The 12,589-nt window shown below is 48.0% G+C and overlaps 1 protein-coding gene across 7 annotated transcripts in view; it reads left to right on the top strand.

The window, feature by feature from the left end:
* PHC2 (polyhomeotic homolog 2) overlaps positions 1-12,589 on the top strand; it is a 102,817-nt gene that overhangs the window by 69,673 nt on the left and 20,555 nt on the right. For 6 of the 7 annotated variants that reach the window (XM_032246827.1, XM_032246831.1, XM_032246829.1 and 3 more), the window contains 2 exons: positions 2,013-2,428; positions 2,694-2,859. In XM_032246827.1, the coding sequence (XP_032102718.1) occupies positions 2,013-2,428; positions 2,694-2,859 (582 nt within the window). Of the gene's footprint in view, positions 1-2,012; positions 2,429-2,693; positions 2,860-7,256; positions 7,567-12,589 lie in introns of those variants that run through there. The other variant, XM_032246832.1, reaches the window with a different exon arrangement.

The following is a 12,589-nucleotide window of genomic DNA, read 5'->3' as shown; positions in this document are numbered from 1 at the left end:
CATTTGCAATGATGACGCCCATCGTTTCCAGATCTTTTTGGCTGCAGGGGCCTAACGTAGTCCTGTGTGGCCTCTGCAGTGGTTCCCAGGTGCCTTATCAACAGTCTTCTCAAAAATGCCTGACTGTTAAATTCTGACCTATTCCAGATAAGGAGACATGGCTTAGATTGGGGGCAGGGACAATTTATAATCAGCAAATGCCTGCTGGCATTTCCACAAAGGTTCCGCCATCAACTCAAACCCAACACGCTTCCCCCAACATCACATTGGTGTCCAAGTTTCTCAAACCCATCATTCAGTATGATCCACACTAAACCCTTGTGGGAGATCCATAGTCCCTCTCCCTCTGACTATGATAGTCAGTCACCAAGGACAATTTTGCTTGTCCTTTCTACTGCATCTTATTTCTGTCCTTTCCATTCCTGTTGAAATTCTGCTTGGAATTCCATGTCGCCCTGGGATGAGATCATTCAAAACTTGCATGTGAATAGACAGAATTCAAGAAGGAAGGTACCGGCCAGGCGCGGTGGCTCACGCCTGTAATCCCAACACTTTGGGAGGCCGAGGCAGGTGGATCACGAGGTCAAGAGATCGAGACCATCCGGTCAACATGGTGAAACCCTGTCTCTACTAAAAAAAATACAAAAAATTATCTGGGCATGGTGGCGTGTGCCTGTAATCCCAGCTACTCAGGAGGCTGAGGCAGGAGAATTGCCTGAACCCAGGAGGCGGAGGTTGCAGTGAGCCGAGATCGCGCCATTACACTCCAGCCTGGGTAACAAGAGCGATACTCCATCTCAAAAAAAAAAAAAAAAAAAAGAAGGAAGGTACCTCCCATAACTCAGTTTGAAACCTGCTTACTTTGCACCTGTTGCATCACAGGGTACTTTTAAAATGTGGGTGACTCAGGACCCAGAATTTGCCTTATCTTTACTAGCATGAGGCTTTAGTTGTAAAAATCCATTTGTGGGCCTCCAGCTGTGGCCTGCCTTGCATTTGGCTAGCTCTCCAGCCGTGGAAGTCTCTGTGGAGGACAGTCTTTAAACAGGACAGATTCAGCTGAGCTCCTTCCTCCTAGGCTGGCATGGCATTGTCTAGAGAGTGATCTGTGCAGAGACAGTCACTGGACTGAATTTCCTGAATCCCTACTTTAAACAAGGCACGAGCTAGACACTGAAGGGATTACTAAAAAATATAAGATTTCTCACCTCAAAGAGTCAGCCTGCTTAAAATGGAAGAGGGAAAAGCTAGCATAGCAACACATGGCAAAAAATAAATTCCTGTCAGGCACTGTGTTAAGTTCTGGATAGAGAGATACACGATAGTTTCTGACTACAAGGAGTTCATGGAAGATAGATAAGAAACAATTCCAAACCACCTTGACAAGCATTATTACGATAGAGGTAGACCTGGGGTACTCTAAGAACCTAAACCAGACTGACAGAATCTTTAAAACTAGAAATGACTGCGTATGACTATATCCAGGCTCTGTGCTGTGTGCATTAAGTCATTTTCTTCTCATTTCATCCTTTTAACAACTTCTGTGCAGAAACTATATTTCCAGTTTTTAGATTGGGAAGCTGGATGAGGACTAGCCACACAGAGCTGGGTTGGGTGGTGGAGAGGCTATAGCTGTTGCAGGCACAGGGAACAGCGGGTGAAGGGTGCAGAGGAGAGAGAGAGCATGCCGCACTTAGAATCCAGTGTTTCTCTCAACTGCCAGACTGGCCAAAGAGGAGGTGAGTTTTGAGTTTTGAGGAGTTGAGCTTTGGGGGTTGGGGACAGCCCAAAGAGCCCAGTGTTCCTCCAGCAAAGGAGGAAAGCAGGAATACAGTGAGCGTGTTAGGCCATGGCAATGAGCAGGCCAGGCTCAGGATAAATGAAAGGGATGAAAACAAGAGACATTGAATTTGGGAAGCAATTTTTATTTGGATGTGGGAGGGGCAGAGTCGGAGGACACAGCGGAAGAGAAGGTCAAGCCATGCTCTCTAACCTGGCCTTTCCGCCTTCAGCCTACGCTCAGCTGCAGCCACACCAGCTCCTCCCACAGCCATCCTCAAAGCACCTGCAACCCCAGTTTGTGATCCAGCAGCAGCCACAGCCGCAACAGCAGCAGCCGCCACCCCAGCAGTCACGGCCTGTGCTCCAAGCCCAGCCGCACCCCCAGCTCGCCTCAGTCTCTCCAAGTGTGGCCCTCCAGCCCAGCTCAGAGGCCCATGCCATGCCAGTAGGCCCGGTTACACCCGCCCTTCCACTCCAGTGCCCCACTGCCAACCTGCACAAGTCTGGCGGCAGTCAGCAGTGTCACCCTCCCACACCTGATGTTGGGCCTCAGAATGGACATCCCGAGGGCATGCCCCACACCCCTCAACGCAGGTTCCAGCACACTTCAGCCGTCATCTTGCAACTGCAGCCTGCTTCACCAGTGGTGAGTAAGCCAGCCCCAAGGTCCAGGGAGCACATGGGGAGACCACAGCTCAGACAGCCCCACAGCGTCAAGAGGTACTCTGGGTAGGCTGACAGGTGAAGTCACCTCTGGGGATTCCAAGAAGGAAGAGAGGGCTTTCCCGTTTGAGGATGACTGAATCTTAAAGTCCTTGCCTGCTTCTCACGCTCCACGGAAACGAGGGAAGTATCCAAGGGCCCAAAGGCCACTTCTGAGAGGCCCCTCTCTCTGTCCTGTCCTTTGACAGCCCCAGCAGTGTGTCCCTGATGACTGGAAAGAAGTGGCACCAGGGGAGAAGAGTGTGCCTGAGACTCGGTCTGGCTTGTCACCACATCAGCAGGCCATTATCACTGCCATGCCTGGTGGCCTGCCTGTATCCAAGAGCCCTAACATCCAGCCATCCCCAGCTCACGGTATGAAGCACAGTGGGGCCCTGGGGGAGGGGAGGAAGTTGACCTTTCTTGCCATGCCCTGGCACATTTCACTTGGGTGTCTAGAATGGGAGGGTAAACTATTACAAGCAGGGAAGCTGGGAGGCTGGAAACAGAGGAGGGAAGTGAGAATGAACCAGGGATAAAGCAGGGGAGATACAGAAGATATAAGAGCAAAAGGGTAAAAGTTCTAGAGCCAGATACTGGGGCCTGCCTGCATGTCACTGGTGTCAGGTGTATCCACATACCTATGGCGAGTGGAGAGTGGAGGCAGGTGGACAGTTCCCACAGTTCTTCGCTTCCTTTGGTATGAAAGGGGGTTCTTGATATTGAAACTATGGCAAAACGGCTACCACATCTCAAAAATAAGGGAAATGCCAGGAGGAAGAAGAAAGGGACTCAAATGAGTTAAGCTCACAGGGAGCATCTCTGAGGAAACTGTGCCCAGCTCTGGGACCCCCATCTGTCTGTCTGTGTGCGCTCGGTTACGAGTGGACTTCTTCTCGCCTGGGGTTCAGGAGACTCTGCTGGGTCCCTTCACCCAGATGGGAGCAGCACGGCAGTACCTCCACCTTCTGCAGAGATCGATTTGCTTCCCTTTCCCTCTCTGGTAGTTTGCACAGCAATGTTGGCCCAGGTCTCAGTGACATTCTGAGCTATGGACCACCTGCAACTCAGGGAGGCAGTTCCAGTCATTGTGCTGTGTTTGTTGGTGGGGGGGACAGCCAAGAGGAAAAAAAACGAGTTTGGAAATTGATGGAGACATAAGAAAAAATACCTTAGGACAAGGCAAGGCAAAAATAAGAAGAAAAAACACCTTACTTAGGACAAGGCAGGGCAAAAAGGGTATAAAGGTTCTATAGCGAGCAGAAGCAGGATCAAGGAAAAGAATATGGAGAAAGACCAGCAGCAAAACTAAAGGACAGGAAGGAGGTCATCCCTTCTCTTTCTGCACACGTGCAAATGAGAAGGGGTTTTGAACAGCAGTCCATTCCACTATAGATTTGCTCTAATTATCAAAGTATAATTGTATACTTTCACCCTTTCGGTGAACTGTAGCAGAGTCCATCTTATACAATGTTTGTAGACAGTTGTCAGACTGTCTCTTGCCTCTCTTGCCATTAAAAAAGAGAAAATCTCCAGGCTAAATATCTGAGACTTTTTTCATTTTTTACCTATGACAGGTAAAGACCTCCACTCTCAACATTCTGGTCATGCTTGTCAATCTACATTCTACCGTTTCATTAATTTTCTTAAAGTTTGATTCCCCAAAATTAAGCACATTAATTCCAAACATAAACAGCTACTAGTCTTTAGAAGCCTGTTTCAGGGGCAGGGGTTTTCCCTAGATCCATATTTTATATGGTAGGGAGGAACTAAAATTTGTTGAACACCTACTACATGCTGAGTACTGTTTCAAGTCCTTTGCTTACTCATGGCAGCCCTCTGAGATAAGTAGAATCATCCCTGTCCCCATTATTCAGAGGCAGAAACACAAGCTGAAGGGGCTCCAGGTCACATGGCTGTGAAAGGGCAGTGCCATGACTCTGCCTCCACAGCAGTCACTCCCTCACCTTCCCTCATCAAGACGGTGCCCCCATGAACTCTCCAACCTCATAGGAATGATACAGTTGTTCACAGAGCACCGTCACCTGAATTCCAGAGAGCGGGTTTCATTTTTGCCTCTGAGGTTTTGTCTTACTGCTGTCATGCCAGCTCTCCTTAGTCTCAAACTTGTATAATTTAAAGTTTGAACCAAAATATAATTACTTACATCTGTTAAGTGTTATCTTATAAATTTAGCCCAAAGTTCCAGCCTAGCAAGAAAACAGTAATGATTAAGTTAATATGTATTGAGCCCTCTCTGCTAGACTTTACAAATATTTCCTCATTTAATCCTAACAATAACCCTCTGAGGTAGCAACTTTTATCATCCCCATTTTAAAGGTAAGACCACTGAGGCATAGAAAAACAAATGGTGAAGCAGGAAACTTGTCTATCTCAATTCTGCTATTCATTATACTAACTCCTCTGCTTAACTTTGCCACCTGCAAATTATATGGCATGTTCTCTTTGCCTTTTACCAATTTGATAATAGAAGTATCATACGGGACCCCACTGAGGATTCATTCCCTGTCTCCAGAACAGTGGTAATCAACATTTTTTGCTCAAGTGTTTGTAATCCAGAAACCCCTACCTGAACTGACATTTGCCTGTCTTTCTCCATAAATCAAGGTGATACACAAACAAGCATCTTGAGGTCCTATCTATCTCATGAGAGAAGTAAGCTTTATATAGTGGAAACAACTGTCAACCACCCAAGACTTAAATATCCATTCTGTGTATGTCTTCTTTTTTTTTTTTTTTTTTTTTTTTTTTTTTTTTTTTTTTTGAGTCACATTCTTACTCCATCGCCCAGGCTGGAGTCCATTGGCGTGATCTCAGTTCACTGCAACCTCCACCTCCTGGGTTCAAGTGATTTTCCTGCCTCAGGCTCCTGAGTAGCTGGGATTACAGGCACAAACCACCATGCCCGGCTAATTTTTGTATTTTTAGTAGAGACAGGGTTTCGCCATGTTGGCCAGGCTGGTCTCCTAACCTCAGGTGATCTGCCCACCTCAGCCTCCCAAAGTGCTGGGATTACAGGTGTGAGCCACCGCACCCAGCCCATTCTGTGTATATGTGAATGCCCGCTCTGTGCAAAGCACTGTGGGATGGGAGGTAGCACATAGAGAAACATGGTCTGTACCCCACCCCCAAGAGCTGAAGGTCTACTGGGAAAGATGAAAAATGCATAGGAAAATTACAATAGAAAGTAAAATGAAATAAATGCCATAGAAGGATTTGAGGTAAGTCATTTAAAAGTTATAAAACAGGAAAAGCTACTGCCAACTAGAGAGTATCAGGATAGATTTCAGGGAGGACAGGCATTGCTCTAGAGCAGAGGCTGACAAACTACAGCCCAATGGCTAAAACCATCACATTGCCAGTGTTAGTGCAACTCACAAAAAAATCAAAAGAATTCTATTTCATGATACATGAAAATTCTCTGAAATTCCAATTCTAGTGCCCATAAATAAAGTTCTATTGGAACACAGCCACACTCCTTTGTGTACATATTGTCTGTGGTTGCTCTCCTGCGGCAACAGCAGAGTTGTTGCGACAGACCGTAGGACCTGCAAAATCTAAAATATTTACGCTCTGGTCCCTTACAGAAAAAGTTTGCCAACTGCTGCTGTTCTTGAGTCTAGACCTTGAAGGATAGGCAGGACCTGGACATTCAAAGTTAGGGAAAGAGCATTCGAGGAAGAACTGGTGGAACTTAAGAGAGGGAGGCAGGAAAGTGTGGGCACGTTAGGGAATAGGAGCTGAGTATACAATCCTGTTACCCTCGTTTATAAACAAAATATAACTGTAAGAAATGCAGAAGCAGAGAAGAAGGGAATGTGAATATGAATGAAAAGGGGGTTGAACATTTGAAAAATAGAGGAGAAAGGGAGTTAAGTAAATATTTGAGGAATGTAATATAAATGTAAACAAAGATGGGATGAGGCCTGAGTGAAAAGGGGTAGGGGGAGAAGGCAGGGAAAGAATATGAACACTAAGGAAGGCAAGAAAATGGGGCCATGTTGGGAATAGAGGGAAGTCAAGGAGGCAGAGAAGTCCTGGCGTGTGTCCAGCACCCTCCTGCGCCTCGCGCTCCTGAGGGGGGTACTACGTCACGCCGCACCTCTCTCCCTGCGCAGCCCCTCGCACGCGCGCGTGCTGAATGAGTGCGCTTCGCCATGACGGCGCAGGTTCACCCGATGCGCCTGGGGAAGAGAGCCAACACTTAGGGGACTCCGACCGTGTGCCAGGCATCGCGGGCCGCCGGCACCCACTTCCTCAATCAGACTCCGCCGCGAGCCCAGCACCGCTCACGGAGGCGTGACCCGGGCACTCTGGCCATGACTTTCCTCTGATCCTCGGTTCCCAGTGGGAAGGAGAGTGACTACGTACTTGTAGGGTCGCTGTGAACAATGAGGGGGAGAGTAAGGACAGGGCTCGGCATGAACTGAGCTCTCGGTGACTGGCGGTCGTTAGTCTTCTAACAGCCCCCCCAGGCCCCACAGGGAGTGAACGGTCCAAGGCGGGAGTCGCGAGCCGGCCCCGCCAAGCGGCACTTGCGCAGGGGGCCAGTGCAGCCTCCTCGTGGCGCGGCGCCCGCCTCCCTAAGCTGAACCCCGGGTGTCCCTAACGTGCCTTCCGGAGGGCGCGAGGCGGGGCTCGGCGCACAAAGGAAGCGCGCGGCCCGAGCCCGCGCCGCCCCTCCCACGGCCCCGCCCCGCCCCGCGCCTTCGCCCCGCCCCCGGTGGAGGCGGTCGCGGGAGCCTTCCCAGACGCGCCGCATTGTCTCCGCGGCGGCTGCAGCCCTCGAGCGCCCGCCGCGCGCGCGCGCGCAACCCCGGCCGCCGCCCGCGCCCCCGCCCCGGCCTCGCGCCCCCGTCCCGGCCTCGCGCCCCGGCCACCCTTTGTTGACGCCGGCCAGGCCGGTGCGGTCGGATGCGCCGCGGCAGCCCCGGGCCCCGGCTCGGAGGCTCCCGGCGGAGAGGAGGCGGCCCGCCCGGGCCCGGGACCCCGCGCGAGGCGGCGCCCGGCCGAGGGGCAGCGTAGGCCCCGCCCGGCCAGGCCCAGCCGGGCCCTGGACAGGTCAGTGCCTGGGCGGGGGAGGGGTTCTCGCCAGAAGGGGGGCCGGAGGCCGCGCTCTCCGCCCTGGAAGCCGGGCACCGCCCTCGGTGCCCCTCGCGGCCCGGGCCTAGGTGGCTGCCAGGCCATGCCAGCGGCGGCTCTCGCCCGCTCGGCGCCTGGGAGGTGCCCCGCTCCCCTGCCTCGCTCGCCTGGGGACTCTGCGCGCCCGCCGCCCCTGGAAGCCCTGTGTCACCCCGGCGCATCGCAGCTTCCGCGTCCCCGGGCCCCACACACCCCAGCCCCAGCCCAGAGCCGGTCTCCCCACTGTGACGACTTCCCGGGGACGGACACTGCGTTCGGGGGCAAGACTGCTGGCATCTGCCATACTTTGTTGGTGATGGACTCCCTATTTTGGAGGCGCTTGCGGCTTCCCTGGAGAGTTTTGTTTTTATTCTAGTTCAGTCTCACGAGGTTTTTAATTGGATGGAAAGGGACAAGCTGTTCTGTGTCTGTCTTCTCTTCCATTTTTAGAAGAGTGTTTTCTCTCCTTCCTATGCCAGATGAAGGTAGACTATATTTGTTGCTTCTTTACATTAAAATTGGGATTTGTGAGATTCTCTATTTAAACTGAAGTCCACAGACAGGGAAATAACTGGCCCAAGGTCAGGTTGTAAACCAGTGGCGAAGCTACCATCTGAACTCTAAGCCCTGGGCTCCGTGTCGGATACCAGTCAGTGCCCTGCCATGGCCCACCCGCACCGGCCCACCTACCCCGCCTTTCAGAACCTCACCTGATCTCACTCGCGTACTTTCTGTTCTGATCAACTTTCCTTTCCTTCCTACTTCATACCTACGGATATGTACCTTCATGTGCTGTGTACGGAGCACATCTTTTCATCTTTTTCTTGCCTTACAAATCAGTGACAGCCTTCCCCTCGGATATCTCCCGGGTTTGATCCTTAATCCCCTCTCCATTAGCATATTGGGCCCAGAGGAGCCCTTGCAAAATAAGCTACCGACCTAAATCCATCATATGTCCCCGATTTTTCTAGGACAGCCCCAATTTAAACTATTCCATCCCATTGTCAGCCCGAGTGTCTCCATTTTTGATTTAGAAAATAATGTCACTTTAACTGTACCAGAGCCTACTGACCTGGCCTTTTCCAGCCATTTGGCTCTGGGGCATAACTGGGTAATCCAATTATCATTCACCTGGGATTTTTCTTCCCCGCCTGAGTCAACCCAAATGTTGGAACTGCCAGGATTTCTAGGTCAGCTTGAACATTACAGGCTAATGAGGCAAGGAAATTCCTTCTTGCTCTTGTATTTCTGCCCACCTCTTCCTCCACCCCCCCATATCTTTTATTCGGGTACAGGGCAACAGACCTGTGGCAGACCCTATTGATTAGGGTTTAGGTTTAGGTCACAAGGGATGTAGGGTTTTGCATCGTTTTGATTCTAGAACAGAAATAAAGTACCTGACTGTGTTGGTTATAGGGCAAGAGGCTGTCTTGAACCTTAAGATACCAGCACAGCTAAGTAGTTCTGGTTTCATTCGGCTAGATTTAATATACTTTGATTTGGCTCCCACTTTAGGTAAAGTATTGCCCTAGGCACTGGAAATATAAAGGTGATTTTAACACATAGTTCCCAACATCTGGATCTACGTTTGAGAGTATTCACACTTTCTAACCAGCTGATAAACTGTGTTTTCCACTGGCGATTTCTGCACCTAAGTTCCAGCCTCTGCAAGGCAGGAGCTAGGGCCTCTGGCTTGGCTCACTCACAAGGGCGGGCTTGTTTCGCAGAAGGTCTAGCAGATGGGGAGTGGTGCTCTTTTGGCACCTGCCCTTTCCAGGCACTCTTCATCACATGAGCTCTGCCTCTCAGCCCACCCAAGATCTGTTTCCAGGCTCGTCCATGTACACTGGGAAGAAAAGACCTCTTTTTCCTCCAGCCTTAATCTTGAGAAAGGGGGAAGTTTCTTAGTGCACTTTTCTGTTATACTTGAGCCAGTTTTTCAGTTGTCCAACTATGTTTTCTCTCCTGTTTTCATCCCCTTCTTTTTTCCCCAAACTGTTCTTCACTGACATGTGGCACATAGGTGCTTATGAATGCTGGTGTTTCATCATGTTCCACCTCCCAGCCCTTTCCACTCTCTTCCAGGTCCTGGGTTAATTTTTAATTTACCTTTGTCAAGCTCACTCCATATATATTATTTACACTTCCCTCTAAGTAAAGAGGGACCTTCAGCCCCTCTTCCTTCTGTCACAGTCATCCTTCTTCTGGCTGTGGGTCTCATCAGCCATTGTTTCTGCATTCTCTGCCTCCTTCAGGGAAGGAGAGCCTCTTAGGAAGGCACTGTGCTACTTCCCCAGACACATCCCCTCTGTCACTGACTTTCTAGTCTAAGCCGACTGACCCTGAGATTTCGCTTCCTGCCACCAAGCCCTTCCCTCATCTATGACCCTGTGCCTGTTACTTGCTCTGGCTCAGGCCCAGAATCCACTCTTTTTCAGACCACATCCTTTTTCCTGTGTTACTCATTTCCTGTCTCAGATACTTTGGATCCCTTGGTTCTGATCTTTCACGGGGTGAGGGCATGTTAAGAGGAATAAGTGAATGGATGATCTCACAAAATTGAACTCTTCTTACCTCTGGCTGTCCCCTCCCTACGTTTTCTTATTTAAGGAAAAAACACAGAGCACGATTATTGTCTCAGAATTAGGAACCCCTACTGGTGTGCTCATGGGTGTCTTTTTGTCTACTTTTTTCTGTTGTGAATGTGTAAAGGGGATGACTTGACTGCCTTAGACTCTTCCCAAAGTCTCCTCCCTTAGGCTGTGGACCTCAGGCCAGGCATTCAGTAACCCTTTGCCAAGTAAAGTTCCCCCACCTCCTCACTTTCATCTAGCATGGATCAGCTCGCCAAAATAAAAGTCGAAAAAACCTAGGGAATAGGTTGGTGGCTCCAGTTCTAGTAATGCTGCTCATCATTAGTACCGTATATACCAAGCGTTTTTCCCTCTTCTTGAGTCAGTCTAAATTTATGTTAAACTTCTCCCAGCTGTTCAATAATCTCCAGACAGATTTAGTTCCAGCCATAAAAAGATTCTCTTCTGAAAAGACACCTACTGGAGATGTAGAGAAATGAGAATGAGGAGTCTTCATAATTGATGGTTTCTCTTTTATTCCCTTTGTTTATGCCATTTTGCTACTGAAAGATGATGATGATGATTTTTTGTGGTCAGGAGGAATCTCACAAAAGTGGTTGCAGAGAGAGGCTTTTGCATACCCCTCAGGAGACTGTCCTGGAGTGAGGTCTTCTTCTCAGCCTGCCCACCCTCCCCCCAGTCCCCAGCCCTATGGGAAAGCAGGATGAGGACTGACTCTGTTATAGTCTACTCTGATGGGGACTTCATGTCAATGACAGAAATGGCTCTCTCTTTGGGGACTTAACACCTTGTTTCATGGAACCCAAAACTGAACTACCCCTCAAAATGGAAGTCTGAACACATAGATTTATGTTTTAAATATTTTTATGGCATGGTTAAACTGTGAGTTACCAGTTAAAACTGTTTTTGAATATGTTTTCTGTTTTTAAAAAACGGTTGCCTATTTAAGATAACTAATTACTTATTCACAATTCAAACAGAGGTAGGCTTCATTTTAAGCATTGACTTATTTAAAATTTTTCATTTGAATTACTAGCCACATCAGAACACTGATTTGATATTTCTAAAGATATTTAGAGGTAAACCATCTTTAATTTTGCTTTATGATGTGGATATTTTGGGAATTGTTAGGAAAATAACTAACCATTTGCATATCCAAGTCATAATTATTACAAATTCTGGATTTTTTTCCCCGCCAGTAACAAAAGTCACATATAATTGACATGGTCAAGAAATGAGCGGTTTTATAATAAAGTATCAAGAATCAAGAATTATGCAATTTAGAATTACTAGTTTTTGAAGAAAAAAAAGTATGCTAAGGAACACAGCATGTAATTTAAATCATAAACCGTTGCTCCGAGATTCATTGTAAGATCATGTAGACCAGCATAGAAGATTTCAAGGTTTTTTTTTTCCTTCTTCTTCCAAATTATTTATGATTAGTGAAGAAGGATATGCTTTCCCATTCTTTCAATTTCCAAATGATATTTAGGTAAGCCTAAGAGAAGAGAACATTCTTTCTACATCTGCTAAAGACATGACTGCTGTTAAACTCAGATTGCCAGTGCTCTGAGATGAATCCAGATGTTGAAGAGAGTCCCAGTTTGCTATTAAGATTTTCTTTAAAACATAAGCAGATGTCTGTTTTTTCAGATGATTGTCTTCTTAGCAGTGAAATTTATTATCATTTGTATTAGGAAGAGATGACTGTTAGATGCCGTGCTATAACCAACTCTTTTCCAGTAGATTAGGAGGACCAGGCCTGATACTGAATATTGGAACTGTTGGCAAGAGAATGAAAGTTCGTGACTGCTTGAGTTATTTTTAAAACTCTAGTTGCATGGCTGTTATGTCTCAAATACTATATAATTATCCCTAGTTACTGGTATCTTTAGCATATTTGAAACCATCCATATGTGGCCTAAGCCACACAGTTATATTAAGACATTTTAAATAAGCAAAGCAAATTAAAACTAATATGAACAACTACTTTTTAAAAAAATTGGGACCAGGCACAGTGGCTAATGCCTGTAATCCCAGTACTTTGGGAGGCCGAGGCAGGGGGATCACTTGAGAACAGGAGTTCAAGACCAGCCTGAGGAATATAGCAAGACCTTGCCTCTACAAATAATTTAAAAAAAAAAAATTAGCTGGGCATGGTGGTACATGCCTATGGTCTCTGTTGCTCGGGAGGCTGAGGTGGGAGGATCAATTAAGTCTGGGCAGTCAGGCACTTCAGTAAGCCATGCTTGTGACACTGCACGTCAGCCTGGGTGACACAGTGAGACCCCGTCGCAAAAAAAAAAAAAAAAAATTAAAATTTGATTAAATCCACATTTTGAGGCCTCCAGTAATCAGTATTAATCTGA

This window comes from Sapajus apella, unplaced genomic scaffold (genome assembly GCF_009761245.1).
Source record: "Sapajus apella isolate SASKATOON/1434 unplaced genomic scaffold, GSC_monkey_1.0 scaffold62, whole genome shotgun sequence".
Taxonomy (NCBI): domain Eukaryota; kingdom Metazoa; phylum Chordata; class Mammalia; order Primates; family Cebidae; genus Sapajus; species Sapajus apella.
The sequence above is the reverse complement of the archived record's forward strand: the minus strand, read 5'-3'. Positions and strand labels throughout refer to the sequence as shown.